General features: G+C 31.7%; 1 protein-coding gene and 1 long non-coding RNA gene across 6 annotated transcripts; one reads left to right on the top strand and one right to left on the bottom strand.

Annotated features, from left to right (window-relative positions):
- The first annotated feature begins 815 nt into the window (after positions 1 to 815).
- Positions 816 to 6,795, top strand: LOC114190877 (protein EMSY-LIKE 1). Of its 5 annotated transcripts, XM_028079942.2 has the most exons (12): positions 830 to 1,078; positions 1,843 to 1,878; positions 2,818 to 2,868; positions 2,937 to 2,993; positions 3,084 to 3,193; positions 3,292 to 3,412; positions 3,570 to 3,794; positions 4,224 to 4,292; positions 5,397 to 5,642; positions 5,730 to 5,798; positions 5,884 to 5,947; positions 6,446 to 6,795. In XM_028079942.2, exons 2-12 carry the CDS (start codon positions 1,876 to 1,878, stop codon positions 6,493 to 6,495), a joined length of 1,065 nt encoding a protein of 354 aa, XP_027935743.1. In that variant the 5' UTR covers positions 830 to 1,078; positions 1,843 to 1,875; the 3' UTR covers positions 6,496 to 6,795. The 5 variants fall into 5 exon arrangements, with proteins under 5 accessions (XP_027935744.1, XP_027935741.2, XP_027935743.1 ...); XM_028079943.2 differs by lacking the exon at positions 1,843 to 1,878 and having other exon boundaries at positions 816 to 1,078; positions 2,818 to 2,993; XM_028079940.2 differs by lacking the exons at positions 1,843 to 1,878; positions 6,446 to 6,795 and having other exon boundaries at positions 825 to 1,078; positions 2,791 to 2,868; positions 5,884 to 5,958.
- Positions 6,372 to 8,940, bottom strand: LOC114190878 (uncharacterized). The gene is made up of 2 exons (XR_003605871.2): positions 8,653 to 8,940; positions 6,372 to 7,798 (listed from the first exon to the last, which is right to left on the bottom strand). It is a non-coding gene; the product is annotated as an uncharacterized LOC114190878 (long non-coding RNA).
- Positions 8,941 to 11,198: the final 2,258 nt, after the last annotated feature.

Here is an 11,198-nt window from a genome sequence, read left to right as displayed (position 1 = left end):
ATTTTAACATGTATATATAAGTTGTAATTAAACTTATTTATTAATTTGGTCTTTAATTGGAGATGATAGAATTGGTTTGTGTTAAAAAATAAGGATACTAAACTGAACAAACAATTTAAATAAAGATCTAAATTGAAAATAATTATTATCAATACTACCTGTCATGACAAGAGACAGTCACATATCACGTCAAGTGTCAGTTTATAAATTTAAAAAAAATTAAAAAAAAAAATGAAATTGTCATAACTTACATGTGTCATTTAAATCAATAATTAAATTTAAATAGGTAATTATACCTAAAAAATATTGCTTCAATTGTACTATTTAAATCAAAATTTTATTTTATTTGAAATATATTATTATACTGATTGATTATTATAAAAATATTATTGTTATAAAATGAAATATAAATAATTTTTATATTTTTATTATAGATACTTTTCTTTATTTTATATATAATTATTTTTGTTTAAAAATATTCTTAAAAAGATAAAACGGTAGAAATTTGTACACACTACAAAAATTCCTATAAGTAAATATTTCAAGAAACATTAAAAATACCACCAAATAAAATATCTGTATGAATCCTTTTATACCATATTAATTATTTTTCTATAAATATTCGTGTGGGTTGATATGAATTATTATTTGTTAGCCACTATTTCCCTTCATATTTTAAAAAAAAAACTATTTTATTCTTAAATACGAATAAACTTTAACTATTTTTTCCTCATCTAATTAACTAAACTAATAGCTTTTTTTTCTTGTTCTTATAATCTAGAATCCATACCCTGTCATTGCTGTGGTTTCCTTCAACCAAACCAAACCAAAACCAAATCTGTTTTCTCTATTGGTTTGCTTTTTGTGTCCACTCGACTCGATTAGACTATACTATATAACTCGTACGAGGAAAACACCCAACACCCTCTGACTCTGTCGTTTTCTCTCACCCAAACTCAAAACTAAAACCCATTTTCTTCTCCAAAACCTTCGACTTTCTCCAACCCAAACGCGCTTCCCTTCGCTCTCTCACCCATTTTTTCTAATCTTCTCGCACTCTCCAATTCCGACACTCCCGGTGAGCCTCATTGCCCTCTAGGGTTTTCTTTTTCTTATTACCTCAACCTGTCGAATATGTTGTCAGAAAGAAAAAGATTTTTAAAATTTGTTTAGCGATATTCGAAATTCCTGGACTTGGGGTCCGTAGTTTTTTAATTGGCTGTTATTATTACGTTGAAGATGGTTTGTTTTAGGAACTTTCCTGAAATTGGCACTGTAACATTGATGTGCATAATGTTCAGCTAGGGTTTAAGTTTAACTCCTTATTTTGCTGGATTGGCTCTTTCAGAATATCAAATGAGAAGTGACTGAGGCGAAAAGAATATTTTTAATGTAGGGCGTGTGTATTTTTCTGGCTTGTATATAAATTTGTTATGATTTTTTGTGAAAATAGATACCCTTCTGTTGGTATTGGGTATGTGCTTAGTAATTTGTAAACGTTTGAAGATAGAGAATTATTGGTGGCCCATATTACTGTGGAATATGGTTACTGAGGTTAGGTTTTGATGGTGTTGATGTATGGAGACTGTTTAAGTTGGTAAGGGAACAGAACTTGAACTTGAGTCCCGTGAGCAATCAGATAGGAATTATTTTCTTGGTATTTGTGCCTGTAGATGCAGCATCTATGTTTGGATGCATGAAATTGGGATTTGTTGCCGCATGTTATACGAGGGAAATTCTTACTGGGATGGATTTTTTTTTTTTCTATTTTTTGTGTGTATATGACATGGACTGTGGTAATTGATGAAGGAGGTTGATAAGGGGCGAAATTTGGTTCTGTAGGTGTTTGAAGGAACCATATATCACAAGAAGGTTATGGTAGGGACCAAATATATGTTTCAATTGTGATCTGCAGGGTAGAAGAAATTATATAATGAAACAGCAACCCTGATGCATGAAATCTCTAAAGATACTTTCCAGAACCTTGCATTTGGATCATATTTTTAACTTTTAATATCCAAATTGTTTCATTGTAAAGCAGGTTGCATTAAAATTTGAATGCGTACAAGCCTTGTCACATTTCCTGCCAGTGCTTCTCATATGCTTGTACATTGAATTGTATTTTTAGTTATTATTCTTTGTCCAAACCTGTAAATCCTGCGGAACCGATCATCTGAGTTGCTCAAATTGTTGAATAAGCTTGAAAATGAAGAATGCAAGAGACTAAAGATAATTGATTGTGATTATGCTCATTGATAATTGGAAAAGAAATTTAAAGAGTCAAGAGCCCTCTGTTTCTAGAACAAAGAAACAATTTTTGTATCCAGCATTCACTTATAAAGAAATTTCTCTTCCAATGCATGAATCAATGTCCTTAACAAAATAAACTTGAACTTTGACTACCTTAAAGAATAATTTAATCAATATCCATAAAGAAATAATGTGTAACCAGCATTCACTTATAAAGAAATATCTCTTTCAATGCATGAAGTAATATCCTTAACAAAATAAACTTGAACTTTGAATATCCTTAAAGAAATCATTTGTGTAACCAGCATTCACTTGTACAGAAATTTCTGTTCCAATGCGTGAATCAATATCCTCAACAAAATAAACATGAACTTTGAATCCTTAAAGAAATAATTTGTGTAACCATCATTCACTAATAAAGAAAATTCTCTTCCAATGCATGAGTCAATGTACTTAACAAAAATAAACTTGACCTTTGAGTCTTGAAACGTGTCATTCTTGTTACTTATATTAAGTTCCTTTTGTATTAAACAATGTTAGGTACTGATGATGATCTTTCTTCCTCAGGTCAGAATAGAGTTGAGATCTAGCAGTGTTACTGGCAATGAAAAATCTTCTGTAGGTTTTTTGTTACACGCTTTAATTTGCACTGTGACATGGAGGCTCAAATTCATCTACTTGAACAGGAAGCTTACTCTGCGGTCTTGCGTGCTTTCAAAGCTCAGTCTGATGCTCTTACATGGGTATGTACCATTGGTTCCCTCCATGTACTTTTTGTTATCTTTCCCGTGTTAAAGATTCATCTTCTGTATTTCATTTTATGTATTTATCAGGAGAAGGAAGGTTTGATAACTGAACTTAGAAAAGAGTTGAGGGTTTCAGATGATGAACACAGAGAACTTCTTACCAGGGTTAACTCTGATGAAATAATTCACCGCATTAGGTTTGGAAATTATTTGAATAGTTGCAATAGTTCAGAAAAACATTACTTTTGGCCATTTTTCTCCTTTTATTATGTTATGTGATTGAAAATTCAATCAGGGAGTGGAGACAAACTGGTTGTTACCAACCTGCAAGGCGTAGCACATCTCAGCCTGTTCATGACATTTTACCTAGTCCAACTGTTTCAGTGTCCCGAAAAAAACAGAAGACATCCCATTCGGTACCACCTTCTATTTTATTAATATATGATGTGATGTGGGCTCAAACAGCACAATTTTTGTGTTCATATTCAATGCCTGCATTTTTTAGGGATGCTTTAGGATCTAGAGGATTAAAATTTGCTTGAGATGTATTATTTGGTTTTAATTTTCCACCAGGGTCAGTCCTTGCCTGCTTTATCTTCAGTGAAGTCTGTACAGTATACTTCTGCTGGACCTACTGGAGGTAGGCATTTTTCAAATCGCAATGCCAGTGCTCTTGCATCGAATGCACCCGCCGAAGCAGCAGCGTTTGATCCATTGATTGGGAAGAAAGTTTGGACTAGGTGGCCTGAAGATAACCACTTTTATGAGGCTGTTGTAACTGATTACAACCCTGCTGATGTATGTTTAGATCTTAAAATAGTTCTGAAAATTCTTGATTACTGCATTTATATTTTACCTGGTTTGAATAGCTACTGTACTGATTGTCATTTGAATTTGATGTTTAGGTCCTTTAGGGTGATTTGATTTATGTAGTTGAGTTTTTTTGCCCACATGATGCCTTTGGTTTTGTTTCCCCATGCACAGAGAATGAACAGTATGCAAGCATTTTATATTTATATCATTTAGGATGAATGTGTCTCTCTTTATTGTTTCTAAACTCTTGTAGGATATATAATGAAGTATTCACCTTTTAATCCAGATGGAAATAAAAAAGCTGAAGTGTGATTAGGACCCAATCCTGAAAGTGCATGGCAGCTTGAGAGGCTTTTTTTTAGTAACTTTTCAGTAATTTTTTATCCTAGCTTTTCGATTGTTTCTTTCTCGCAGGGTCGGCATGCTTTGGTTTATGATATTAATAAAGTACATGAGACTTGGGAATGGGTTGATCTCAAAGAGGTATATATTTCGTATGTTGTGCTGCATATATAACAACAATAGTTAATTAGGTTTTTAAATTTGATTAGTTACATTTATTTTAGCATTAGAAAAAGATGGTTAATGGAAAGATTAACATCTAATAGTATGAAATGACTAAAAAGTAGAATATTAGATGACCCAAATGATTTTCTGGCCTCTAGCACCACCTTCTTTTAAAAATGATACCAAGGGGACACTGGGAACATATTAAGGGATAGCAGAATTTGCAGCATCCATCCCCCCATAAAAAGAAGTTTGAATCCTCCTATCAGCTTATCTGTTATTGTGGTCTAAAACTAAATCTATTTCATCCATTGTCCTTCTATTGGCCTTTACTCTTTTTTTCTTCTCTTGGTAGTGGTACCCTGGTTGAAACACCATATGCCAATAGATTATTTTACATGTACAGAAAGGCTATATAATCAATGATTATGAAAGCTGGTGAATCCATCCTCTGTCTCTTGAAGAGGGTGCATTGTAGATTCCATCTCTTATCTTTCCTGATCTTGTGTAAGTTTAGTCCAATGTAGAGTCAAATGGATCATTTTTCTTCCTCATTTGTGCCACATTTACTATCTCTAAAGTGCAAACTCATTCTGCACTTGTTTGCAATACCATTTCACGGATAAAGAAACACTGCTTGAACATAGATTTCGGATGGTGAAGTTGTACTTTACAACTTCAACCGGTGGTGATTTTGATAGGTCAATTAATAGTTATTTAAGTTAGGTTAGTTAGTCAAAGAAATACTAAGGATTATGTTAGAAAGTAGGGAAATAGGCCCATTAAGGGTGGGTTTTTGTTAGTAAACATGTAGCTGTATACAAATAGAAAGAGGGTTGAGAGGTATTTGTCTTGTCATTTAACACCCTATTTGAGTGATAATTTTTGCTCTATGTGCATACAACCTCGTACATTGTGAACGTGTAAGCTGTTTGTGCAAAACCATGTTTCTTGTAGTGCTACAGATCCCTGACTGTTTCTACCCACCCCAAAAGAAATTATGTTGCAATAACTATAAATTGGGCAAAATGATATTTTCATATTTTACGGACAAACATAAATATACCTTGTCAATTACAGATCTCACCGGAGGATATAAGATGGGAAGGTGAAGATCCAGGCATACTCCATAGAGGTGGACATAGTGGACACGGTCGAGGGGTTAAGAGATTCTTTGGCCATGGTGGTGATTCTTTAGGTGCAGGAAGAGGGAGAGGTCATCCCAGGTTTCATACCAGACAAGAATTTCACCCACCACAAAATGGTATTGGGAAGAGAGTTTTGGATGACATTGAATTGCTGAACACAGATTCTCTAGTTAAGGAGGTAGGATCATATGCCTAAGCAATATCTTTAAAACCAAAAGAATAAACAGGGAAAGTTTTTTTATTTGAGACATTGATGTTATAACAGGTGGAAAGGATTTTTGCTACAAGTGCTCCTGATTCAATGGAGCTTGAGAAAGCAAAGCAAATGCTGAAAGTAAGTCCATCATCGTGTTTTTGCCATCTTGAATCCTTTATTATACGCACTGTTGTTGTTCACAGTTGCTTGAACTGTTGTATAGGAGCACGAGCAAGCACTTGTTGACGCTATTGCAAGGATTGCAGATGCATCTGATGGTGAAAGTGGTAATAATTAGCCGTCTACATAATCATGCTGCTTACTGCTGTATATTGAAACCCCTTATGTTTTTTTCTTTTGTTTTTTGTTCAGGTCAGACAAATAAGCTTTTTGTAATTTAATAAAATCAACATTTTTATTATACCATATGGGGCAATTCTCTAACTGGGGCAAAACATTTGTGCTTTTCTTCATTTTGGATCAGAACAGGAATCGATGGACCTCTTGTTTTATAGCTAATGTTTGGCTTACGCTTATTGAAAAAATTGCTTTTTTTTTTCTGTGCTCATTAAGAGGTCTTTTGAAAAGAAAAAAAAAAGCAAACAAAACAAGTTCTGTGTGCTTATTTAATAAAATTGTTTTAACATTGTCTTTCGCTGAGGATTGTTTGCACAATTGGTGATCACGGTCACCATGCTAATGTTTTAAGGATTAAGCAGAAATGTGTTGTATGTATATCACAATCACAAATAATTGTGTAATTTTTCACTGTGCTTTGCTTACAGATGAAGAACAGCCGTTTTTGCAGCATGGACAATTAATAGAAAGGGGATAAGAGCACAGGAAATACTGCATGTTGGAGATAATCTGTTGCACAGAAAACATTATCTTTAAGCTCTGATGATCTCGTGAAGCTCTAATATTGGAGAGATGAATGCGTGGACAGCTTATGCATGCACTTGTAGGATCCAACAGCAGCAAATTGCCAATACGATTTTCTTCTTACTCATGCATTTTCTGTCATTCATTTATTACTCTTCCTGACTGTTGCCACATGTGCGAGTTTTGTACTCAATGACGATTTTGAATACAGGGAGCCTCTCAGTTTATCAATTGTCAGGCACATCAATATCAATTCTTCACTCTGCATGCAACCTGTAAAATACTACAAGTAAAATGTTACAAAATTAATCTGTCATGAATTTCGTTTGGCTTTCCCTTTAACAGATACTATCAATGTCTTCGATGCATTCCTGCAACGTAACAATGAAACCTTAAGTAAAACAAATAGTAGTCAAATTGCATTTTTGCAGCAAAAAGCATCAAAGGTGGAAGGGTATTCCTAAACGCATCCAATAATACAGGACCTGATCAGCTATGGCCTGTGGTCAATGATGATGTGCCTTAACCCATCAGATGCAAAATTAAAAGAAACGTGAGAATGAAAATTCATATAATAGCAATTCAAATTACAGTAACATGGACACTATGACTGATTCAAATTAGCAAATCTACTAACCTAAGGAAGACCTTGTAAACCACCAGGAATCATTAGATTCCATCAATTTCCAGAATGGTGTCATAAAAGAAAGCCTAACCCCCATACCATAGTTAATACTGCAATTAAGATCCTTCATAAATTTAAACAAGAAGATATAAATACTTCTAAAGGTATATACTTTTGTAATCTTTTCATCCTATTTATGAAATAAGATGATAATGAAAGAAAACTATGGCCACTGAAACACAAGAATCGGTCCTACTCATGCATAAAGCAATGAAGCCTCCCACACCACAACGACAAGATCCCTAATTTCGGCGAAACTCTCTTCCCTGACATGATGTCTACTCCTTAATTGTCAATGCACCGATCAAATTTTGTATGTTCCAAACGTGCCTAGGAAATCTCAGAGAAAAACATTACCTGAATAGTTTGATCTAATTTCCATGATAAAACAAGAGCGCAAATTAGTAATCGATCGACTACCTCGCCATTGTACAGGAAGAAGCTATCAAACAGATATGATGGATTGGAATCACTAGAAATCTGATCAGTCGAAAGATACAAAAAGTAGACGCTTCAAACTCGTTGCAGCAGCTAAAATTACCATGCTGAGTCTATGAAGTTGATTCAGAACCTAAAAGGATATTAGCATGCGTTAAATTTACATGCAATGCCATGTGTTTCAAATGCTATTCTTTGCATAAAAATAGATTTTCACTAGAGTAACCCAAATAATATCAAGCTGAAACCATAACTCTTTTATTGTTTCTGCAATATAACCCGACATGAATTAATTGGAACCCATTTTTCCGAATGTTACTTAGATTAAACCAAGCTTATTGTCACTTGAACGGTGAAATGATTGAGAAAAAAAAAAAGGATGAAATTTGACAGTCACTTTTTCAGTGAAGTCTTCCTTTTCAATACGTTTTATTTTTCATTCAAAAAATTTGAAGCCAATATGTCGTTTAAAAAAAATCTAATTCAGTTTTACTTGCATCAACAAAATGCTAACAAAAATCCCTTCAAGTCATGAACATGTAGTGGATGTTATACCAAACCAAAAACCACCGAACAGAAACAAAAAAAAAAAAATCTCAAGAAATGAAATCCTTCAGCTTCAACTTACCATTCAGTGCACTGAAAGAATGCATCAGAACACGAATAACCGAAATCCTCATAACCAGTGACGGAGGTTCTTGGTGTGTGAGAGGCTTGCCTCTCAATCTTTTTACACATATATAAATTAATATATATAAATAATATATATATATATATATATATATTTATATATATAAATTAATATATAAATAAAAATATCCTTTAAAATTTAGTATATTTTAAAATTTTTTACACCTAACAAAATTTTACCACACTAAAATATTTTCTAAATATCCGGTCGTAACCATGATCAAAGTCAACATTCAACTAAATCCAAACGAAGCGAAAAACAGAACAACCCAGGTCATCAAGAGGATTTGAATGTACCTGAAGAGAAATTGAGCAGTTTCAAGAGATCTGTGTCCTCGGAAATAGTCTCGAAACGACGTTGATCCGATGCGCTTTACATTCATTTCCTTCGAACTTCAAAGACCCTTCGTTGAAGCGATTCAGGTAGGTTGATGGATATGGATTACGTCGTTCCAAAACGGTGTCGTTCTGCGCAACGTGTTGTGAGGTTGAAGGAAACGCCGAAACAGCGCGCATTCGCGTGGGTCCCACACACAGAGTCACCGTTTGCGACGTAATTTGGAATGTGGGACAAACCACGCTATTATTAAGGATTCTTGAAATTTTAAAAATATATATAAATTAAAATTAGTTTAAAAAATTAGAAAATTAAAATTTTAAAAATTATTCAAGAGTTTTGTAAATTAATATACATATAAAAAATAAGAAATTTGAATGTAATAATGTCAATGTTCCATACTATACTTACCTACATAACTATCCTACCCTCTATTAAATAATAATTAATGTATTCCTTTAGGTTTAATGTGACCTTTGGTCACCTATTAGGAATAATTAGGGATTTTAAATAGATTCTATTGCTTGTCTCGAAGCTATCTTCTAACTCGCATTTCAAGTGAAAAAAAAAAGAAGAAACTAATTTATTTATTCTTTTGAATTTTAATAATTGATTAAACTAGTACCTAAAATTAATAAATTGATAAAAATAATCTTTAAGACTGTCATTTACTTAGTTGCTTGCAATCGTAAGGAACATGTAATTCATCTTGGAAATAAGTAGAACGGTACAATAATCTTTAAAATTGTAAAATATTAATCAATTTAATCTATGAGTAAATTGCCTGCTTATTAAATAAATGAAAAATAAGAAAATTATAATGTTTACCCAAGTTTAACATTGGCAAGGCTCAACAAGTGGATCTATTGTGGGTGGATGTTACCTGTTTGGTTTGCCTAAACTTGACTTGGACAAATTTTAATTTGAATATAAATCTAATGTAATTTTCTTAAGAATAATTCAAGTTGTGTTTGGATCACCCCAATGTAGTTTTATTTTAATATTTTCTTAAAAATATATTTTTTAAACTACTTTACATTAATAATAAAAAAAAATCTATAACATCATATTTTATTTATGTAGTATTTTAATTTTAAAATGTTTATTTTTAAAATAATGCTTAATTTGAATATTAAATTCCTTTTATTTTATAGTTTAATATATTATAGCTTAAATATAGATCAGTTTAATATAGTTTAATAATACACAAGGTTAAAATAGATAAATTATATTACAAAGTTAGAAAATGACCCACTTGGTATTGTGAGTCTAGATTAGGTTTTTGAATTAGAACAATGACAACCCCACTAATGTTAACTCCTAGATAGATTAGAATGTTAAAGTTGTATTACTCATTATTATATTTAATTTTTCTTATAAATAAAAAGTATTATAGTAATATGGTCCTAAGTATGAGTTTCTTAGATTTGAAGAAAATTAATCATAAATTAAAGAATACTGTTTCTTCTAAAGATGTAAAGATGGTTGTTTTTCCTATGAACATTTTTTTCTTTGATTTTAAAGCAACTAATGTGTGATATTTATATTAATATAATACTTTGTTTTTATGTTTTTTTTAATAACCACTATTAATTATCATTTTTTGGGTGACAAATTTCAAACCTTAAATTAATTGAAACAAGTCAAGTGATGTATTTGTACACTCTCAACTATAGATGACGAGAAGTCGGATCAGACACCTATAATGTTTACTTATAACTCCATTCGTAACAGAAAAATCTACTCGTTACCCGTCAAGTATCTATTTACAAAATATTCACGGATTTTTTAAAATTCGCAGGTATATGTGGATACCCACATATATTCAATAAAATATATTTTTATAAATTTTTAAAATAAAATTACAGAAGACATATAAAATAAAATAAAATATTTATTTTAATTAAATTTAATATAATAAAATGTATATTTAGTTTTAATTAAATTAAACTTAATGAAATATAAATTAAATTTTATTTTTATATTTTTGTGGATAACAGATATCCATGGTAAGAATGGTATGGTACATGCACCTAACCCTTTATAAATGGATATTAAAATACCCTTCTACCTGCGATACCAACTATCCGTCATGGATTTTATCCATCATACCCGTGGACATGAGTATTTTGGTCATCCTCACTCTCAACTACACACATATCTATCATAGAGTAGAGTTTAAATATACAATACTAAGGGGGACAAAATTTTTTCTTTTAATACTCAGTAATAATTTTAACAAAACTATACCTACAATTCTCGTATATGTATGTATTTTTTTCTCTTATTTCTACTTGATACACAAATTAAATATTTATAGTTTTTTCTTATATATTTTTAATCGTATCATCTATTTTAAAAGTATTTTTTTCTCTTTAGATATAGATAACACATCTAGGTGATGATGAAACATTTTGCATTTATTTGTCCATAAAAATAAGGGTGTATTTATACAAATGTTCAACATCAAACTAAAATAAACTCTTATAATGACCAACACATCAAT

The sequence above is a fragment of the Vigna unguiculata genome, chromosome 7 (assembly GCF_037176805.1).
Source record: "Vigna unguiculata cultivar grain cowpea cultivar isolate G323 ecotype 2 chromosome 7, ASM3717680v1, whole genome shotgun sequence".
In the NCBI taxonomy this organism is placed as follows: domain Eukaryota; kingdom Viridiplantae; phylum Streptophyta; class Magnoliopsida; order Fabales; family Fabaceae; genus Vigna; species Vigna unguiculata.
This window is presented reverse-complemented; position numbering and strand designations above follow the sequence as displayed.